The 23,008-nt window shown below is 41.9% G+C and overlaps 1 protein-coding gene across 17 annotated transcripts in view; it reads right to left on the reverse strand.

The window, feature by feature from the left end:
* ak9 (adenylate kinase 9) overlaps window positions 1-23,008 on the reverse strand; it is a 371,922-nt gene that overhangs the window by 83,436 nt on the left and 265,478 nt on the right. For all 17 annotated transcript variants that reach the window (XR_011340758.1, XR_011340759.1, XM_069887555.1 and 14 more), the window contains 6 exons: window positions 22,667-22,735; window positions 14,880-15,092; window positions 11,323-11,541; window positions 9,456-9,669; window positions 5,444-5,645; window positions 1,459-1,605 (listed from right to left, as the gene is read on the reverse strand). Coding sequence is in view for 15 of the 17 variants with exons in the window: in XM_069887555.1 (XP_069743656.1) it covers window positions 1,459-1,605; window positions 5,444-5,645; window positions 9,456-9,669; window positions 11,323-11,541; window positions 14,880-15,092; window positions 22,667-22,735 (1,064 nt within the window). In the remaining 2 variants the exon portion in view is untranslated. The remainder of the gene's footprint in view (window positions 1-1,458; window positions 1,606-5,443; window positions 5,646-9,455; window positions 9,670-11,322; window positions 11,542-14,879; window positions 15,093-22,666; window positions 22,736-23,008) is intronic.

Here is a 23,008-nt window from a genome sequence, read left to right on the forward strand (position 1 = left end):
CACTTGAAATAAAAGAAACAAAAAGGAACTCTGTGGTGACCTGAAAGAAAGAGGTTATCATCTGGAGAACCCTGAGGGGTGCAAATTTCTTCAGCAAGACACTGAAGTGGCTGACTAAAAAGGAATCATACAACAAATCTCTCTCTGAAAACCGACAACAATCTTCCTGAGTGGTAACCATTTACTTTTCTAGCACCAAAGCCTGGTGAACTTCATAAATGTTAAATTCTGTGCACAGTATAAGAATTACCTGAAACCAGTGAACTTGGAGGAATGAGAAGTGAGATTGGACTGTGAATCAAAGAACTTTTCTGAACTTACACACATTACATACTCATGGGGTTAAGTTGGGTTAGTTAAGTCAATAGTGAAAAGTTAAAGTATGATTCTGTTTTCATGTTTAAAGATAATTAAAAGCAACTTTTGTTTAAGTAACCATTTGTCTATTGCTGTTGGGTTTTGGGGTCCTCTGGGCTCGTAACAATAGATAAAGCTAACAATAGATAAAGCTAATAGCTTTATTTTCTGAAATGCTGGAGAATGAGGAGAGACTTGATATAGGCATATCAAGTCTATGCCTATAGGGGTTTAGATAGGGGAATGCAAACCAGGTTTTTCCACCGAGGTTAAGTGAGACAAGAACTAGAGGACACAGCATAAGGGTGAAAGGTGAAATGTTTATGGGGACATAAGGGCAAACCTCTTTACTCAGAGGATGGTGAGAGTGTGGAATGAGCTGCCAGCAGAGGTGGTGAATTTGACCTTTAAGAGTATATTGGATAAGTACATGGATGGGATGGGTATGGAGGGCTATGGTGTGTACGGGCTGATGGGACTAGGCAGAATACATCATTTGGTATAGGGTAGATGAGCTGAAGGCCTGTTTCTCTGCTGTAGTGTTAATTGTTTGTGGAAAGCTACTGGATTGTCACAGAAATGTTCTACAGGCTAACAAATCTAGTCCAGTCAGTTCTACATGTGACCCCAATCCATAGTATGTGAACGACACATAATGCACTAAGTGTAGCTAATGTTACACCATAATTAATGTCTTGCTTTTGTTGTTTTAACCACAGGCAAAAAATATTTTATAAAATGCGAGGAAGGAAGAGTTGTGGATATGTTTAGAGCTATGTGAAAATATTTTTAAAATAACAGGAGTAAGAATCAGTAATTCAGTGGGTACTATGGGCTCTGCCAATGTAGAGAGAGAACATCGTACAATACACCACAGTACGGGCCTTACGGCCATGATATTGCGATAATCTATATAAACCTACTCCATATCAACCTATCCCTTCCCTTCCATAACCCTAGACTTTTCTAACATCCAAAGATAATTCAGCAATATAGAAATCAAAGGTCTGAGAATCATCAATTGTCCAATCTTTAGTCCCTTCTTGTCATTTATAGCCAAACTTCATAATAATCACATCCTAAGTTCTTAATGTTGATTACCTGTCTGGCGATCTTTTGTCAATCAAACCTCTCTTCAAGATCTCTTTTATGTCTGCTTGAAGCTCTATAATCCTAAAAGGAATTATTTTACAATCGTTGAGTAGATCTATTTGCTCTTTGGTTACTGGATATCCATCAAGGACAAACCTGTAACAATAAAAGTTTTGCATAAAATAGATTATGGTTTTGAGCTTATGGGAAAATATTAACTGAATATAAAATATAGCATGTGCTTCCAGTGAAGAAAAAAGCCTTATATAACCATATAACAATTAAGCACAGAAACAGGCCAGTTTGGCCCTTCTAGTCCATGCCGAACACCTACTCCCATCTAGTCCCATTGATCTGCACCCGCTCCATAACCCTCTACACCTCTCTCATTCATATACCTATCCAACTTTTCTCTAAGTATTAAAATTAAACCAGCATCTCCCACTTCCACACTCCCACTACCCTTTGAGTGAAGAAGTTCCCCCTTTGGTTTCCCCTATATTTTTTCCCCTTCAATCTCAATCTGTGTCCTCTTGTTTGAATCTCTCCCACTCTCAATGGAAAAAGCCTGTCCACATTTACTCTATCTGTCTCCCTCAATTTTAAATACCTTGATCAAATAACCCCTCAATCTTCTATGCTTCAGGGAATAAAGTCCCAGCCTGCTCAACTTTTCCCTGTAACTCAAACCCTGAAACCCAGGCAACATTCTTGTAAATTTCCTCTGCACTCTCTCTATTCTGTTTATATTCTTCCTATAAGTTGGCAACCAAAACTGCACACAATATTCTAAATTTGGCCTCACCAATGCCTTATACAACTTCAACATGTCATCCCAACTCATGTATTCAATACTCTAATTTATGAAGGCCAACATACCAAATGTTTTCTTCACCACCCTCTCTACATGTGATATGACCTTTGTTGATTAATCCTATCAAAATGTGGCTCTTTACATTTATCATCATAAACTCTATCTGCCATCTTTCAGCCCACTCTTCTTCACTGTCCACAATACCACCAATCTTCATATCATCTGTATACTTATTAATCCAATTTACCACCTATCATCTAGATCATTAATATATATGACAAACAACAATGGACCCAGTACTGATCCCTGAGGCACTCCTAGTCCACCACTACTCTTTAGCATCTCCCATCCAACCATTGTTGAATCCATTTCACTACTTCGACATTAATACCTAATGCTTGCACCTTCCTATCTAACCTCTTATGTGGAACCTTGTCAAAAGCCTTACTAAAGTCCATGTAGACAACATCTACAGCCTTCCTCTCATCAACTCTTTTAAGATTTGCTAACATGATTTACCATGTACAAAACCATCCTTCCAATCCTCCAGCATCTCCCCCATAGCCAGTGACATTTTAAATATTTCTGTCAGAGCCCCCACTATTTGTACACTAACCTCCCTCAGGGTCCTAAGGAATATCTTGTCAGGACCTGGAGATTTATTCACCTTTATTCTCTTTAAAATAGCCAATACTATCACCTCATTAATCTGTATATTATCCTTGACCCCACTACCAGTTTTCCTTACTTCACCTGGCTCAATAATCCTTCGTGAATACTGAAGAAAAAAAAAATTAAAATTTCCCCATCTCTTTTGACTTCTCACATAGTCTACCCCTCTGATCCTCAAGGGGCCCAATTTTATCCCTCACTATTCTTTTACTTTTAATGTACCTGTAGAAACTCTTTGGATTTATTTTTACCTTGCCTGCCAAAGCAGCCTCATATCTCCTTTTAGCCTTTCTAATTTATTTCTTATGACTTTTTTTTTAAACCCTCCTGATATTCCTCAAGCACATCACATGTTCCCTGCTGCCTATAATCGGTTGGGCACATCCCTCTTTCTCTGAACCAAATTCCCAATATCCTTTGAAAACCATGGCTGTCTATATTTTCTAACCTTGCCTTTAATCCTCACAGGGACAGACCGACTCTGTACTCTTAAAATTCACCCTTTGACTATCCTCCATTTATCTATTACATCCTTCTCTGAAAATAAATGATCTCAATCCACACCCCTTAAATCCTTTTGCATCTCCTCAAAATTTGCTTTATTCCATTCGAGAATCTCAACCTTAGGCCCAGCCCTACCCTTCTCCATTATTAATTTAAAGCTAAAAGTATTATGATCACTAGACCCAAAGTGTTTCCCAACACAAACCTCTGTCACTTGACCTATCTTGTTCCTTAATAGGAGATCCAATACTGTCCCCTCTCTAGTCAGTTCTTCTCTGTATTGATTTAGAAAACTTTCCTGAACACATTTGACAAACTCCAACCATCCAACCCTTTTACAGTATGGGCATCCCAGTTAATGTGTGGAAAGTTAAAATCTATAATCTATAACCTTATGTTTATTACACATTATGCTATCTCCTTACAAATGTGCTCCTCTAATTCCCTCAGCCCATTAGGTTGTCTATAATACACTCTCATTAGTGTTTTCATGCTTTTCCAATTCCTTAATTCCACCCAAATAGCCTCACTGGACGAGCCCATCTATCCTGCAATAGTACCACTGTAAGGTGAATTCTCCACGTTTTATCCCCCTTGTTCTATCAAGCCTAAAACAATGGAAACCTGGAATATTTAGGTTCCAATCATGTCCCTCCTGAAACCGTTTTACTAATGGATACAATATCATATTTCCATGTGTCAATCCATGCTCAAAGCTCATCCACTTTTCTTACAATGCTCCTTGAATTTAAAAATATTAACTTGAGAGAATGTCCCCCACATACACTCCTTTGATTACCATCTACTTTTACCACCCTCCCCCCCCCCCCCCCAACCCCACCTTCATTAACTTTAACATTCTGGTTCCCTCTCCCCTTCAAATCTAGGTGTCCTTCTTCCCTAATCTCCAGATTCTCATTCTGATTCTCACCCACCCCGCCAAACTAGTTTAAACCCTCCCCAACAGCTATAGCAAGCCTGCACATCAGGATATTGATCCCCCTCCAATTCAAGTGCAGCCCATCCCTTTTGTACAGGTCAAACCTTCCCTAGAAGAGATCCAAATGATCCACAAATGTGATTCCCTGCCCCCACACTAACATTTTAGCCATGCATTCATACGCCACATCTTCCTATTCCTACCCGCTCTAGTGCATGGCATAGGCAGAAATCCTGAGATTACCACCCTTGAGGTCCCGCTTTTTAACTTCTTTCCTAACTCCATATATTCTTTCTTCAGGGCCTCATTCCTAGTTCTATCTATGTAATCGGTCTCCACGTGGACCACGACATCTGACTGCTTCCCCACCTTCCCTCCAGAATATTGTATACTTAATCAGAGACACCCCTGACCCTGGCACCTGGGAGGCAACATACCAACCAGGAGCCCCGATTTCATCTAGCAAACTTTTTATCTCTTCCCCTAACCAGTGAGCAAAACAACTATTTGAGGGCAGAAATTCTTGAGGGCAGAGATTTGTAGGCCATAAGTTAAGGTGCTGTGGTGTCAAGAGTCACAGACTAAGAGATGTGACCTTGGTGCATGGGACAGTAGATTTTAGATGGGTCCATTAATATCAAGTTGGGAAAGAACTCATACTTTCATTATTGCAGATCTTCCACAGGGTTGAATCCTCTGAAAGCACTGTGATGGAACCAGCTGAATTTGGGGAAACTTGTGATGAAATGGATATCAGCAAGTGACATGCCTCTTAATTACATATAGTACCTGCTTTAGAGATGGATAAAGGACTCCTCTTGTTTATCTTTATTAGGAAAAGTGTTGCCTTTCATTTTGGTATAGCAATAATGCACACTGCAATTTAAAAAGGGCTCCCTATTATTTCACTTTCAGAATTATGTGAAGCAAAAATATCTATAATTAGGCCTACACTGGAGGTATTCCTTTGCATGTTGAAATGATTTTGTTACAGATAAGTATGTAAAATTGTGACTGGAGGAAAAGTTTTAAAGATAACTAACTTAGAAATTCTTTAAGCATACCCTCTGGTGTTACATTTGACATTCATTAAGGTCACTTCTAGACACTTTACGACAAGTTCATCTGGAACGATCAAACCCTGTTTGAGATGTTTAATAATATTAACAGCCAACGTAGTCTTCCTCTGAGAAGTCAAGACATCACGAATAGCTCCTCCTGCTGAAATGCGTTGAAGTCCAAATTCACTGGCAAACTTCCTGGCCACTGTAGCACAAAAAGTAAGTGTATTCTGAAAACATCTTAAGTAGCTCTTAATGAAAAGTTGGATACAATCTTCCAGCAACTAAAATATTCTTTCAAAGAGATGGAAGGTGGGAAGGGTGGGAAAGACATTTTCATGTATATTTTGCTGCCATTTTCCCACCTCAGAAATATAGACATTTTTAAAAACAATGATATGGATGAAGATTGACTGCAACAAATATTTTTGTCTGATGGAAAACCAAACAAGATTGCAGATGCTGTACATCTGAAATAAAAATAGAATTCTAGAAATACTCAGCAGATTAGGCAGCATCTGTGGAGACATATGTAGAGTTAATACTTCAGGTAAATGAGTTTTCATCAGAATGTTTGTTTTCCCAGACACAAAGTGATATTATGAGAAAGTCCATCATTATCTGATTTTATTTATAAAAAAAATAATTTTCACCAATCCATTCAGCATCTTGTTTTTTTATGATTGAACCCAGGAAGGTGCCATTGTAAGTTACATTTGAACTGGTTCCTGCAGATTCATGTTTTATTCTGATAAAATACATACAAACTAGATTTTGAATGGGGTTGCCTGCAGAGAGCAGAGGGTAGTAGTAAATGGAACGTATTCTCCTCTGAGGTCAGTGTCTATTTGAGTTCTGCAGGGATCTGTTCTGGGACCTTTGCTCTTTGTGAATCTATAAATGACCTGGATGAAGAAATAGAGGGATTCTACTTCTAAGTTTGCAGATACACAAAGGATCAAGGTGTTGTGCAAGGTGTAGAAAGTTGTTGTAAGTTACAACAGGATATACATTTGATATAGAGTTGGGTGGAAAAATGGCAGATGGACCTCAATCCAGATAAGTATAGTGATGCATTTTGGAAGGTCAAATTTGAAGGTGGAGCACATGGTTAATAGCAGGTTTCTTAATAGTGTTGAAGAACAGAAGAACCATGGGGTGCATATCCTTAGATGTCTCAAGGATGCTGAGTGGGTTGATAGGGTAGTTAAGAAGGATTATGGTATGCTCACCTTCATTAGTTGGGGAATTGAATTCAAAAGTCATCAAGTAATGTTGCAGCTCTATAAATGTCTGGTTAGACCACAATTGGAATATTGTGTTCAATTCTGGTTGCCTCATTACAGTAAGGATTTGGAAGCTATGGAACAGGTGCAGAGGAGATTTACCATGATGTTGCCTTGATTGGAGAACATGTCTTATGAGGCAAGGTTAACAGAGCTAGGGCTTTTTCTCTTTGGAGCAAAGAAGGATGAGAGGTGACTTAATAGAGGTCTACAAAATTATAATAGGTAGGATGGTCAGCTAGCACCCTTTTCCCATAGAAAATACCAGATGACATCTGTACAAAGTGAAGGAAGGAAAGTTTAGGGGAGATATCAGGATAATTTTTTTTTTATACAGTGGATGCCTGGAATTCACTGCCAGGGGTTGTGGTGGAGGCTGGTACAATAGAAACCTTTAAAAGACTCTTAGACAAGTGCATGAATACAAGAAAAATAGTGGGATATGGGAGTGAGAAATGGAAGGTTTGGACTGTTGGGGTTTTTATTGGTCAGCACAACATTGTGGGTGAAGGACCTGTATTGTGCTGTGTAATGCTCTATTTTCTAAGCTCTTCATACTTTCCTGAATCTAAAAAGATATGGTGATGTTTAGCTATCTTTGAGAGTATTGGATTAATTGTGAGAAACTGCACTATTTGGTCAACTAGTTGAAAGCCATCAGACCCTGTCGGTCTGCTGATTGAATCTGCGGATTATAAATAAACTGGATGAATGAGATGAGCTGTGACCTTGGTTCTGATTTCATCATTACAATGAAGCTTAAAATACCAATCCATGAACTATCACCACCCACCCCCCCTCCCCCCAACCTGACCTCATACGTTCCCCCTTCGTGTTGCAAAAGATTTAGAAATAATAAATCACACCATAATTTACAGATACTTAAATGAAGTATGGATTGATTACAGAAAGCCAGAGTTAAATGTAAAAAAGTGGCAGCACTACTTTTGGTGTCAACCCAGGAGTTGAGAAGCAAACACACCCAAATGCTGAGCAATTCAGCGGGTCTCTTCAGCATCTATAGGAGACAAAGATATATTGCCGATGTTTCGGGCCCGAGTCCTTCTTCAAGGAAGAATCAGAAGAGGCAGAAGCAGGATATATAAGAAAGTCTCAAAATTCAAACAATGGGAGAGGAATCCAGACCAACAAAAGTTGTTAACTGGATTTGATAAGTGACAATGAAGACGCTGTTTACATCCGGTACCGCACGGATGGCAGTCTCTTTAATCTGAGGCGCCTGCAAGCTCACACCAAGACACAAGAGAAACTTGTCTGTGAACTACTCTTTGCAGACGATGCCGCTTTAGTTGCCCATTCAGAGCCAGCTCTTCAGCGCTTGACGTCCTGTTTTGCGGAAACTGCCAAAATGTTTGGCCTGGAAGTCAGCCTGAAGAAAACTGAGGTCCTCCATCAGCCAGCTCCCCACCATGACTACCAGCCCCCCCACATCTCCATCGGGCACACAAAACTCAAAACGGTCAACCAGTTTACCTATCTCGGCTGCACCATTTCATCAGATGCAAGGATCGACAATGAGATAGACAACAGACTCGCCAAGGCAAATAGCGCCTTTGGAAGACTACACAAGAGTCTGGAAAAATAACCAACTGAAAAACCTCACAAAGATAAGCGTATACAGAGCCGTTGTCATACCCACACTCCTGTTCGGCTCCGAATCATGGGTCCTCTACCGGCATCACCTACGGCTCCTAGAACGCTTCCACCAGCGTTGTCTCCGCTCCATCCTCAACATTCATTGGAGCGCTTTCATCCCTAACGTCGAAGTACTCGAGATGGCAGAGGTTGACAGCATTGAGTCCACGCTGCTGAAGATCCAGCTGTGCTGGGTGGGTCACGTCTCCAGAATGGAGGACCATCGCCTTTCCAAGATCGTGTTATATGGCGAGCTCTCCACTGGCCACCGTGACAGAGGTGCACCAAAGAAAAGGTACAAGGACTGCCTAAAGAAATCTCTTGGTGCCTGCCACATTGACCACCGCCAGTGGGCTGATATCGCCTCAAACCGTGCATCTTGACGCCTCACAGTTTGGCGGGCAGCAACCTCCTTTGAAGAAGACCGCAGAGCCCACCTCACTGACAAAAGGCAAAGGAGGAAAAACCCAACACCCAACCCCAACCAACCAATTTTCCCCTGCAGCCGCTGCAACCGTGTCTGCCTGTCCCGCATTGGACTTGTCAGCCACAAACGAGCCTGCAGCTGACGTGGACTTTTACTCCCTCCATAAATCTTTGTCCGCGAAGCCAAGCCAAAGAGGTGGAAATGATCATGTCTGTGCAAAAGGAAATAGGGAATGGAGAGATGATGGGGGAAGATAAATTCTAACTAGTCCCTTATTATATCCAGTTAACACCTTTTGTTGGTCTGGATTCCTCCCCCATTGTTGGAATTCTGAGACTTTTTGATATATCCTGCTTCTGCCTTTTCTGGTTTTTTCTTGAAGAAGGACTCAGGCTCGAAACGTTGGCAATATATCTTTGTCTCCTAAAGAGACTGAAAAGACCAGCTGAGTTCCTCTAGAATTTCAGTGTGTTTACCACAATCACAGCATCTGCAGCCTATTGTGTTTCATGGAGAAGCATCTGTGCAGCCTAGTCATTACATCAACAGCTTTTATCCTGTAAACATCACATTACCGCTAAAGCAACTTTGAAGGCTTTATTTTAATTATTAAACACACAAATATAAGTTGTAATCCTTTACTTACCGGTGCTCTTTCCAGATTTTGGTGGTCCTACAATGGCAATCCTGATGGGCACAGTAGGCCTGGGCTTAGACTGGGTTATATATTTGAAAGGATTTTCAATGAATTTGTCTCTGTTTAGCTTGCTCACAAAATAATAAACATACATGCGGTGGACAACAGGATAGATATTTTGTTGCATATCTTGAATAGGTTGGATTGCATTTCCTTCACTTAACTGCAGAGGTAAGATAAAAGCAAGATATGAATATAAATACAGTAAAATCCCTGGTGTCTGGAACCAATGGGGATTGGTAGATACTGGATAAGTGTATTTTCCAGTTACTTGAGACTTACTCTTGCAAGGACTAACTAATACACCTGCATTAAGAATAAACAGTTTAAAAGATAAAAACAAAAATATTATACTGTACTTACACTGAACAAACTTCATTTGCATAAATATATAAACATTAAAGCATTTTACTTTATTTAGTCACATTCTTTGAAAACATTTAACTTGCTGCATCTACAGGTTCCTTCCCCTCCACGAAGCTGCCTGCATGAGGAACAATAACATTATAGATAATTAACACCACCACCCCTCCCCTATCCCTTTCCCCCAAATTTACAGATAAAGTATCTGACTCCAGATGACATGAAACAATATATGCAGTGTACTCTTGGACAATACCCATTTGCTTCGTGGAGGTAGAAACCTTTTGCTGAGTGGGATGAGTTGGAATATTTGTGTATCATGCACTGGAGATATCAGAAAAGTTTTGAGAGCTGGAATAAACCCAAAGTGGCTGTGAATGGCCATAGATATTACACTCAGGACCAATTCTCTCATGCAAAAACAAATTGCTGAAGGAACACAGCAGGTCAAGCAGCATCTACAGAGGCAAAGGAATGGTTGATGTTTTGCATCAGGAAAGGTTGACCATCATCTGCCTCCACAGAATTTATTGGACTTGCTGTGTTCTTCCAGCAAATTGTTTAATGCACCAAGTTTCAGCATCTGTAGTCTCTTGTATGTTGATTCTCTCAAAACTTAAACAATATGCAGCAAGGATTTCCCGAACTTCAATTGTTTCATTATCATTATTGCACAAACAGAAAAACACACACATGCAGTGCATACTTAGTAAAAAACCAATGAAACTAAGATACACTTAAGAACATTATCATGAATGTGAAGATTTGATACAGCAAAGGCCATGGAACTAGACAACATTTCAGCTGTAATATCAAGGATGTGCTGTTGATTATAGCCCACTATAGACTTATTCATTGGAAGCAAATTTAGAAATGACCAAACATTTGGTTAATTTCAACAACTGCAGTTAACTTGTAAATGATAGACTATTCATTTAAATGGCAACCCCTTCTACTGCTTGATGTGTTCCAGTTTTACATTTAATGAGGAACTAGCTGGAATGGTAAATCTCTTTTTTCTGTTCACTGCATAATTCCTTTTGTATTTAATGCTTGATGGCTAATGCCCTCGTGATGTACATGGTATCTAGAACAACTTGTAATGTGTGCATACATCTCATACATGGCAGCCATTTAGATTCCCAAATGGAGTAGCAACATTCAAATGACATCTCTGTCTGCAAACTCATCCTAATAATCTACTAAAAAACACATATGATACATTAGATAAATGGAATTTCTAAAATATAAATGATAGTAAAAACTGTTAAGCAGTTCAAATGATGATCCAATCTAATATTGAGAGCAACTTTTCAATAGCACAGCATAATTAAATTTTAATCACAATTTAAATATTCTGTAAATGCGTGACTCATTTTAATTTCTAATGAGAATATGTATTTCACCTTTTTCATTTAAGGCTTTGTCTTAATATAATATATATTCCACTTACCTCAACGATATCCCATCGGCCAAAAGAACTTAATCGTTTATAAGAGTTGTTCAACAGTTTTTGAGCAAGTTTCCCATTAACTGGAAAGCATTGTTCAAACAGGCTAACTCGATTTTTCATAAGCGGTTCTACTTTTTGATACAACTTGTAATGGACAATGTGAGGTTTCCGGTTTCCATTTATCACAATGCATGGTATTAAAAATGCTTTGAGTTGATCCTGTCAATACAAAGCAGAGGACAATTGCAAACAATTTATTATTTATTTGATGCACTTATTAGAGAAATTAATGATTTTCACTATGTAGATCTAGAGCTGATTAAAGATTATATCTCAAATTTTGTATAATTTGATGTTTGATCCTTGAGAATAATAATTCTTGTGAATTTTGTTCAGCTATTCTGTTAATCTTTTTGTTTTGCATCAAATATGTGATAAAGGATAGAATTGGTATTTGGTTTTAATTAATCAGCACAATTTTGTGTTTCTGAAAGGCTCCATAAAGAATTATTCAAAACAAAGAGACAACCATGAAAATAAAATGGTATCTTTAAGACTGCACCTATTAGAATGTTTTGAACGACTTTAAACTTGATTTATGGTTGGTTTTTATACTTTCCCTTTAAGGATACATTGTTTTTGTAGAGTTACCATAGTTACTAAGGCATCATATGGCATAATATCCGAGCGGACTGGGGAGTTCTCTTCTCATTCTTGGAATGACCATGACCAGCAGTTTCTCGAGAGGTCACATCTCTTCAGTGGTGTGACAGAATATAGATATGTTTTGGGGAGATAAATTGGGGCAGGGATTTTAGTGTAGGTCACATACAAACTCTTTAAAACTGATCTTATTTAAAATACTGCAGCTCCACTCATGCTAGACATGTTGGGGCCAACAGCCTTTGCAAAGATTTGGAGAGTGCTCAAGAGACTTCACTAATGGATTGTTGTTTACAAAGATGAAACAGATGAAAGAACTTGTCGGAGGTGCAGGCTGTCTGTAGGGAAACTTGCTGTTCTAAGAGGGTCATGTGGTTTTGCAAGCAGAGAGAGTCAAACAGGCTTTTTCTCTGAGAGAGAGAGAGAGACAGAGATCAGTTCTACAGCTTTAAAATCAGCAGCAGTAGCTGGGACTGGAACAGGACAAGCTGGCAAGCTTGTGGAAAACCCCATTTGGAAGATGGGGTGTGAGTGCTTAGTTCAGCCTGGTCAAAGCCCTTGTGGTTCACGCAAGAAGAGAGGACTGGCTGTCTAATGTTTCACTTGAAATAAGAGAAACAAAAAGGAATTCTGTGGTGACCTGAAAGAAGGAGGTTATCATCTGGAGAACCCTGAGGGGGCAAGTCACTGAAGTTGCTAACTGAAAAGGAATCAGTTGTGGGTGTACAGTGTACAACAAATCTCTCTCTGAAAACAGACAAGAACATTCCTGAGCGGTAACCATTTACTTTTCAAGCACCAAAGCCTGGTGAACTTTTAAATGTTAAATTCTATGCACAGTATAATAATTGCCTTCAACCAGTGAACTTGGAGGAATGAGAAGTGAGATTGGACTGTGAATCAAAAAACTTTTCTGAACTTAAAAACACATTAGGTACACTTGCGCTTAGAATTAGAAGGGGGGTTAAGTTAGGTTAGTTTATAGTGATAAGTTAAAGTGTGATTCTGTTTTCAAGTTTAAAGATAATTAAAAGCAACTTTTATTTAAGTAACCATTTGTCTTGGTGAACCATTTGTCTTGCTGCTGGGTTTAAGGGTCCTCTGGGCTCATAACATTTTATGGGGAATCGTCCTTTTGGATTGAAAATTGGAGATTTTGTGATTTATTAGTTAATTGTTTTTTTTTCAAGCTAATTTAAAGCTTGTGTGTGGAAAAACAGCAGCAATGGATGTTGATACATTTTTGTCACAACCGTCATCTGCAGAGATACAGAGCAAAAGTAAAGGTTATTGCTAAGGCATTAAAGCTGACTGAAGTCAAGCATTGGATGAGTAAAATACAAGTACAGAGGATTATAATGAAATATAGGTAGGGAAAATTTGTTGAGAAAGACAGATAATGTTCTTGAGGATAGATCTTTTAAGTTGCAATTGGAATTGGAGAAATTGAGGGTGGAAGAAGAAAGAGAAAAACGAAGGGTGGAAGAAGAAAGATAGAAATGGAGGATGTTGGAGGCTGAGAAACAGAGACAATATGAGGCAAACCAAGTTGAAAAACTGAGGATATATGAGGAAGAGGAAGTTGAAAAACAAAGAAAATATGACTTGGAAAAGATTGAAAGGGACAGAAGGTTTCAATTAGAAAAGTTAAACATTGAGATGGAGGGAAGTAAGAGAATTGAGGCTGTAACTCCTGGGGAAAGGTTTTTGGCTAGTAGAGAGGTAAATCTAGTTCCTCCTTTTGATGAGGGAGATATAGATAAATATTTTCAGCTTTTTGAAAAGATTACTGAGAGCTCAAGATGGCCAAAAGAAAAAATGACCTCTTATGCTCCAAAGTGTATTGAAAGGAAAAGCACAAATTGCATACTCTAGTTTGACAACAGCTTCCAGTAATGGAAGAGCAGAATATTTCTCCAAACAAATATTGGAAAGATTTAAGCCATTATGTTTAATCCCCTTTATAATCTCCATACTTTATGGCCCCTTTTATTTTTCTCCCTTACAACCACTTGAAACAGAACTAAATTGCTTGCATCCATAGTATTCTAACTGACTCCCAATTGGGAATAATACCACACATATGCATATAAAATCCATGTATTCCTTCCCTCTCCCTACTTCTCTTAAGGTCTAACAGGCATTTTTAATTTTGGCATTTGATCATTCTTATTTCTAGTTTCTTTTATTCCTTAGTAATGCTTGAAACCGTCATTAAAGATGAAATAGTGAAACTTTTGGGACATAAGGGTTCAATTAGGCAAGTTTTAGAAAGGGAACAAAAGGAACAATTTCACTTTATTTTATTCAACGAAGGGTGGGGGTTGTGGGGCAGGGGGCAAGGTCAGGGGAGCCTCACTAAAGCTCAGCCTCAGGCCCGGGTTGCAGTTTATCTATCACTGATTTATCTATCATTTTATACTTATCTGCTTTTATCTCTCTCTTGTGCAGTAATGACATTTATACTTATTATTTTTATTGCATTTATGTGCCCATATAGCAACATCAAACAAGAAGAATTTCAATGTATTTGAACATTGTACTTACATGTATGACAATAAACTCTCATCTTATTTCAAAAAATGAATAATTTTCAATATGTTTTATGCTTTTATTTTTACAACTTAGTGGCTTCCATGTTGCCTATGATATTTAATATTAGTTTCTTTTGGCAGCACATTTCATGAAATATTTTGTTTGACTTTTTAACATAGACAATGAATTTCCCAGGGAAATTTTATGTGTAAGTTGATCTATTATTGTTAATGTCGCAAAGCAGATTTTCATCAACATGATTCACTTTCCCTGATTTTCTCCAAACATTACTACACTTTTTGATGTGAATTGTCTCACAAGAATATGGAATATATTTATTTTCAATTTTATAGTTGTACCTGAAGTGTGCTTATCCTCTCCTGATCGGAATCATATTTTTCTCCAATGTCAGTTCTCATCTGTTCAATGACTTCACTCTCTTCTTCTTCCTCTTCCTCCACCTCCTCCTCCTCTGCCATAAACTCATTTGCTAGAATATCCTCAATGTTCTCCTCATCTTCATCTTCATCACTCGCCTCACTTTCTTCTGAAGTTGGTTCAGGTTTATTAGCCTACAAAATTATAATATTAACATCTTAAAACAGTGGTAGATGTTAAATATAACTTAGAAAGAAAATTTTAGTATGTTAATGGGTAATAATTATGAAGACAAATTTTCCCCGTCCAAATGAGCAGCTATATCCAAAATCACCGGTAATTACTGGCTTTTCTCAAAGTTTGGGACAACATGTCTATGCTGAAGTTCTCATGTCCCTCTAATTTCTCCCTTCTCCACCAAGTTAAACTCACTAGTGAGCTGGGCGACAAAGTAACCTTACGCTTACTGAATTGATGTCTTGCTTCTAATGGAATACTGTTAAAGTGCCGTATAGTCATGAGAAATCAATTTAGGTTCAATGCTCATTTTCCAAAACGAACACAAAAACAGCCATTACGGAATCACAACAACTAACAAATTATTGCTTCAAAAATTCTAGCCAACAAATGTTCTGACTGAAAATTTCACAGCTTAAGATGACTATCGCCTTCCCAAGATCGTGTTATATGGCGAGCTCTCCACTGGCCACCGTGACAGAGGTGCACCAAAGAAGAGGTACAAGGACTGCCTAAAGAAAGCTCTTGGTGCCTGCCACATTGACCACTGCCAGTAGCCTGATATCGCCTCAAACCGTGCATCTTGGCGCCTCACAGTTTGGCGGGCAGCAACCTCCTTTGAAGAAGACTGCAGAGCCCACCTCACTGACAAAAGACAAAGGAGGAAAAACCCAACATCCAACCCCAACCAACCAACTTTCCCCTGCAACCGCTGCAACCGTGTCTGCCTGTCCCGCATCGGATTTGTCAGCCACAAACGAGCCTGCAGCTGACGTGGATATTTATCCCTCCATAAATCTTCGTCTGCGAAACCTAGCCAAAGAAAGAGTATTCTATCAAATGCAACTCTATTTTAATAGAGGCTTGTAATTAAATTCTCCAACCTGCAGAGTCAAAGGTACACGTTAAATTTAATTCATAAAAATAAGATGCATTTTTGTCTACAGCTAGTGTGTGTGTGCCATAAAATGCTTAATAACTTGCAAAAGAGTGTAGCATACACAAAAATGCTTGCATTGTAGCTGTGGCTACACTACTAACTGAAGGATCGCACAACCAGATGGGTTGTGAGCAGTGATTTATTGCAGGCTGCCTTGCTGGTCTTATACTCCCAGCCCGGACCTGGCTGAGAACCACGATGGGTGCCCCTGATGTCTCCGGGGCATTGCATGGGTCACCAAGCGCGGGCTTCTGAGCCTGGTGCCAAGGTCGAGAGGAAACCCCCGATGGCGCCACTTTGGCCAGCTGCCCCACCACATGCGTGACAAGCAGGGCCGGTTCGCCTGCCTAATGGCGTACTGCCACACAGCCACCCCAGAACCGGTGCCAATGACCTTTTTTGCCTGGTGGCCTTGCTTCTTGGGTTGGGCCACAACTACTGGTTCAGTGGGGTCGAGGTGGGCTGGCTTTAACCTGTACGGCCCTTCGTACGGTCTTTGTAGAGCTTCTGTGGATGGGCCCTGCCTGATAAAAACATACTCTGCGGAGTACAGCTCACTGGGGACGTAAGAGGCCTGTATGCCATGACTGGGCAGCAGTGGGGGTGTGAAGGAGTTAAACTGGGCCCAGAGGTGGGGAAGTAGACCGTGCGGTGACTGCTGGGAGTTGTGAGGTGCATTTACGAACTCACCGGGTAGGGCTAGTGGTGCATCGTAGACCAGCTCGGCTGACAACACCTGTAGGTCTTTTTTGGGTGTCGAGCGGATGCCCAGGAGCACCAGGGCCAGAGATGCTGTTATCTGAAGAAAGGACATCTGTGTACCAAGAACATTTAATCTTCCTGCTTGTTTTGGTCACAGACTGTCAGAGGCCTAGCCTTGATGTAAAATAAACCATTGTATTCAAAGTGATAAGCTGAAAATTATGTTATTTGTTAGAAGCCTAGCATGCTAGCTTGCTCGCTTATCTTTCTTGCTGTGCTGGGAATAGGTGCTTAGGTAAGCAGTTTTTGGGTAATATAAGCCATGGTCCCGCTGTTGAAGTTTGAGACTCTCCGAGAGGTGGCAACATCTCTCAGCAAGAAGAATTTCTAGAGTCCAGCCAACATCCCGGTCAGGGGCGGTGGAGAAGCTGCTACCGGCACACTGACAACTTACTACAAGTGTGCAGTCATTGCCTCGCTTTGGCAGTTGGGACCAGTCCAAGCGTTGATAAGTATAGTTGGGAAAGGCTTGCATATTGTAGTGTGAAATCAGGTTTTGAATTTGTAATAAACATTTGTATAATCTGAACTGCTCTCGGTGTGTGTGTCTATTTTCTTTCGGTAGCTCAAACACTGTGACCAATCTAAAACGAACAAAGTGAGAGGTACAAGTTTACCCAAGACAGATGCAAGGGTGGGAAAATTCATGGATATGGTGGAAGACTTGCCTGCACCACTGCTGGGAACCACTGGACTCAGGGTGTCCATGGAGACATCGCACAGGACGGTGCCCTCACCGTGAGGAGTCAGGAGGTCCTGGAACCGCAGGCCCATGATGGCAGTCCTGAAGGCCTGCATCTCCTCGTCGGACTTCTGGTCTCGGGCGAGCTGGTTGAAGTCGAGGCCGGGTGTCAGTGCGCAAATGGCCGGTCGTGAGAGTGCGTTGGCGACCACGTTGTCTTTCCCCGCCTTGTGCCGAATGTTGGTGGTGAACTCCGACATGAAGTAGAGGTGACGCTGTCGGTGGGCTGACCAGGGATCTCTTACCATTGCGAGCACCTCAGTGAGGGGTTTGTGGTTGGTAAAAATAGTGAAAGGCCTCCCCTCCAAGAAATAGCGGAAATGACGCACTGCCAGGTACATGCCCAGCAACTCACGATCAAAAGTACTATACTTGTGCTCTGGCAGGCAAAGAAGTTGGCTAAAAAATGCCAGTGGTTTCCACTGTCCGTTCGCCTGCTGCTCTAGGATGGCACCGACAACTGTGGCAGAGATATCGACGGAGAGCGCCATAAGCAGGTCGGTGCATGGATGGACGAGCAGTGTAGGCTTCGCAAGGGTATCTTTCGTGGCTTTGAATGTCTTCCTGACCTCTGGAGTCCAGGCGAGTATCTTGTCTTTGGCTACAATGAGGGCGAAGAGCGGCTGCATAATGCGCGCAGTGCCTGGAATGAAACGGTTATAGCAATTGACCATACCCGCGAACTCCTGTATGCCTTTGAGGTTGTCCAGGCGTGGGAACTCCTCGACTGCAGCGACCTTTGTAGTGGCAGGTGTGGCTCCTTCAGCCATGATGGTATGGCCCAGAAACTGCATGAACTCTTTCCCGAACTGGCATTTGGCCGGATTGATCATTAGGCCGAAGTCAGCCAGTCAGGAGAAGAGGGTGCGCAGGTGAGACTTGTGTTGTGACCGGTCTCAGCTAGCGACAAGGATGTCGTCTAAGTAAATGAATACGAAATTCAAATCCTTGTCTACTGTGTCCATGAGGCGCTGGAAGGTCTAGGCGGCATTCTTGAGCTCGAACGGCATGCGTAGAAACTCAAACAAGCCGAAGGGGGTGATGATGGCTGTTTTGGGTATGTCCTCGGGGTGCCCCGGGATTTGATGATACCCGTGCACCAGGTCAACCTTGGAGAATACCCTCATGCCATGCAGGTTGGCCGTAAAGTCCTGGATGTGAGGGATCGGGTAATGGTCAGGTACTGTCGTGTCGTTAAGCAGTCGATAATCTCCACAGGGGCGCCAGCCACTGGAGGCTTTTGGGACCAGGTGGAGCTTATCCGCCGGATAAGCTCCAGATAGTGAAGGAAGAGTTCTTGCATCTTTCGTGGCTTTGAATGTCTTCCTGGCCTCTGGAGTCAAGGTGAGTATCTTGTCTTTGGCCGCAATGAGGGCGAAGAGCAGCTGCATAATGCGCGCAGTGCCTGGAATGAAGCGGTTATAGAAATTGACCATACCCGCGAACTCCTGTATGCCTTTGAGGTTGTCCAGGCGTGGGAACTCCTCGACTGCAGCGACCTTTGTAGCGGCAGGTGTGGCTCCTTCAGCCATGATGGTATGGCCCAGAAACTGCATGAACTCTTTCCCGAACTGGCATTTGGCCGGATTGATCATTAGGCCGAAGTCAGCCAGTCAGGAGAAGAGGGTGCGCAGGTGAGACTTGTGTTGTGACCGGTCTCAGCTAGCGACAAGGATGTCGTCTAGGTAAATGAATACGAAATTCAAATCCTTGCCCACTGTGTCCATGAGGCGCTGGAAGGTCTAGGCGGCATTCTTGAGCTCGAACGGCATGCATAGAAACTCAAACAAGCCGAAGGGGGTGATGATGGCTGTTTTGGGTATGTCCTCGGGGTGCCCCGGGATTTGATGATACCCGTGCACCAGGTCAACCTTGGAGAATACCCTCATGCCATGCAGGTTGGCCGTAAAGTCCTGGATGTGAGGGATCGGGTAATGGTCAGGTACTGTCGTGTCGTTAAGCAGTCGATAATCTCCACAGGGGCGCCAGCCACTGGAGGCTTTTGGGACCAGGTGGAGCTTATCCGCCGGATAAGCTCCAGATAGTGAAGGAAGAGTTCTTGCATCTTTCGTGGCTTTGAATGTCTTCCTGGCCTCTGGAGTCCAGGTGAGTATCTTGTCTTTGGCCGCAATGAGGGCGAAGAGCAGCTGCATAATGCGCGCAGTGCCTGGAATGAAGCGGTTATAGAAATTGACCATACCCGCGAACTCCTGTATGCCTTTGAGGTTGTCCAGGCGTGGGAACTCCTCGACTGCAGCGACCTTTGTAGCGGCAGGTGTGGCTCCTTCAGCCATCCTGCAGATGCAAGAACTCTTTCTTCACTATCTGGAGCTTATCCGGCGGGAGCTGGAGTTCCTTGGCATGGACCGGTGGGCCTTGTGTGGGGAATGTAATGGAACACCCCGTGGCGTGGTGAGGCGGCAGAGAACTGTGGCTTGAGGAGGGACGGGAACTCGTCCAGATACGCTGAAACTGTCCTTGGGCATGCTGACCATGGCCATCTGTGGCTGCTCTGTGTGAGAGGCGTTGAGGTGAACAGATTGGAAGGTATGGGCATCTACCAGTCGCTACCTTGAACGTCGACCAGGAGTCCATGGGCAAGGAGGAAGTCGACACCCAGAATGGCGGTTGGGAGGGACGAAATGGTGAACTTGCATGAGAACTTCCACTGGCCAATCTGGAAGTGGAAGGATACATTTGGATCTCTGTTGAATTGGCTGCATGGAGGGGAGGTCCTCGAGGTCGGTTCCAGGACTCGATGGCTGTGACCGGGATGATGGTGATCTGGGCCCCGGTGTAAATGAGGAGGCATCGGCCGCTGACTGAATCCCGCAGGTAGAGAAGGCTGTGTTCTTGGCCAGCCGCTGCAGCCCTTAACAGTGGCCGGCCTGCTCGTTTCTCTGGAAATGAGCAGGGCTGACGACCCTTCTGAGCCTTGGCTCCCCAGCTGGTGGAAGAAGCAGAAGCTTGAATTGGATGGCTTGCTTCTGGCTATGCTGTTTGAGGCCCCTGCAGGGGCCGGGTGTTCCACCATAGCGCTAGAGGAAGGCTTGGCGTGGTCATGCCGTGACTTGTAACCTGCTGGACTGCTGAGCCCTCCAGGAATCATTCGAGCCATAGCTCCTGAGCCTTATGAGCTACCTTCCTAGGGTCAACAAAGCTTTCCTGGGACAGTAACGGCTGATGTTTTCAGGCAGATGGTCAAGGAAGAGGCGCTCGAAGAGTGGGCAGTTGGTGTGATCGCCCATGAGCGCGAGCATCTTGTCCATCAACTCGATTGGAGTTCTGTGCCCCAAGGTGTCAAGGTGCAGCATCCGAGCAGCATGCTGGCACCTGGAGGCCAAGGCAGCCAATGAGCACCCGTTTGATGGCCCCGTACTTATCTTCCGTTGGTGGGTGCTGAACAAGGTACAGCACTTGTACGGTGGTGGCCTGGTCCAGGGCGGTGACCACATGATAAAACTTGGTCGAATCTGATGAAATCTGGCAGAGGTGAAACTGAGCCTCTGCGTGGCTGAACCAGGTCTCCGGCTCCTGAACCCAGAAGTTAGGAAGCTTGATGGCTATAGCATTGATCGAAGGGTCATTCATGTCGGGTTCAAAGACATTTGCATCTGTCGGGGTCACCAATTATAGCGGCGGCTACACTGCTAACTGATGGAACGCACAACCAGACGGGTTGAGTTCAATGAGCAAAACTGATTTATTGTAGGCTGCCTGGCTGAGAACCATGCCGGGGGCCCCCGACATCACTGGGGCACCACGTGGGTCGCCAAGCGCGGGCTTCTGAGCCCGGTGCCGAGGTCGGGAGGAAACTCCCGATGGTGCCATTTTGGCTGGCTGCCCCGCCGCGTGCGTGACAAGCGGGGCCGGTTCACCTGCCTAATGGTGTACCGCCATACATATTGTTCAATTTGCATTCGCTTGATTGAATCATTACCTTATCATTAAATTAGGTTCCACAACCAACAGTATCATACAAATATAAGCTTTCACACAGTCCTGGAGAGGAACTCATCTACAAATTTGTGGCAAAAGTATTTATGAAGTCACCGGTATAAGTCAAATATTTTTTATTTTCTATTTCACCAGTGTTCTCAATGATTCTCCTTCAGTGGTATCTTTATTTTCTTTCCTCATGTGAATGGCTAGAGATCTCACAATGACATGATTTTAGGCTACACAAGGAATTACCTCAACATAGCACAGGATATGCAGCTGAGCAGATGAACTTTGATTTAGCCTTAACTATTAATGCTTTTGACTTTTCATATCCTGAAAACAAAACATATTGTTCATAAACACAAGCTCAGTACAATAATGTAACATTTTCAAGAACTACTAATGTCTGCTTTATCCACATACAATGAGCACCAGTTATCTAACCTTTTCATCATTCCCTTTCCTAAAATAGCCAGATGATTGTCAAACTCCCTAAGGTTCTATCAGTACTGAATTAGTATTCTGGAAAAAGAGGCAAAAAGAGCCATGAAAGAAAATGGATGAATTTTGAATACATTTAACACTACTGATTTTCCTTCACAGTCCATGAAATATATCTCACATCACTTCATAATTTTAACTTTTTGTGGTTCTTTCTGCATAACTAGATTTATCAGATTAACTCTGAATTGCAAAATACCTACTGGAAGTAAATATGTCCCAAAAATTAAAAATATGCCCAGAACAAATATCTGGAAATATGTGGAAAACTAGTCTGATTCTCTATCTTCTGGGAAAATAGGTGTTTAAAAAAAAAAGGGAAATAAAAATATGACATTGCTCTAAAATATATTTACCTAATTTTGGAAATATGATTTTGAAGTCAACATATGAATGTTTTTGAAATAGATACAACTTGAAAATCTTGCTCAATCAATCATTTGTATGGACAAATGACATCACAGCATACTATACATGTTATCAACACAGAGAAAAGCTACTGGGTACTCCAATTCCAAACTGAGTCTCCACAAGAGGAATAAAGTTAGTCCATTTCTTCAAACATTAGTAAACCATTTATGGTATCAAGATTTTTCATTACTTTCATTTGAGGCTTACTCATCCCTATTACAACTCAATTTTACCTGTTTCTCTTTCTTTCTTTCAACTCGCTCTGCCAAAAGTTCCTCTCTTCTTTTAGCAATTTTTTCATCCTAAAATTCAAGGTAATAAAGAACTTTGTAAAAGAAAATAATATTTTAGTGAAACAAGGAGTCTGCAGATGCTGTGATTGTAGTGAATACACAAAAGTGCCAGAGAAACTCAATAGGATACGTGTCCGTATCCTTGCCTCATTTATTTGGCCACTGTAGGTCCTGCTGAGTTTCTCCAGTGCTTTTCTGTGTTCAAAATAATATTTTAAATCATTTTGTATTGTGCTCAATATAACATTTTAGTTTCTGTGTCAACTGGTGAAGTATAGTTTT

Source organism: Narcine bancroftii, chromosome 6, assembly GCF_036971445.1.
Source record: "Narcine bancroftii isolate sNarBan1 chromosome 6, sNarBan1.hap1, whole genome shotgun sequence".
NCBI classification, from domain to species: domain Eukaryota; kingdom Metazoa; phylum Chordata; class Chondrichthyes; order Torpediniformes; family Narcinidae; genus Narcine; species Narcine bancroftii.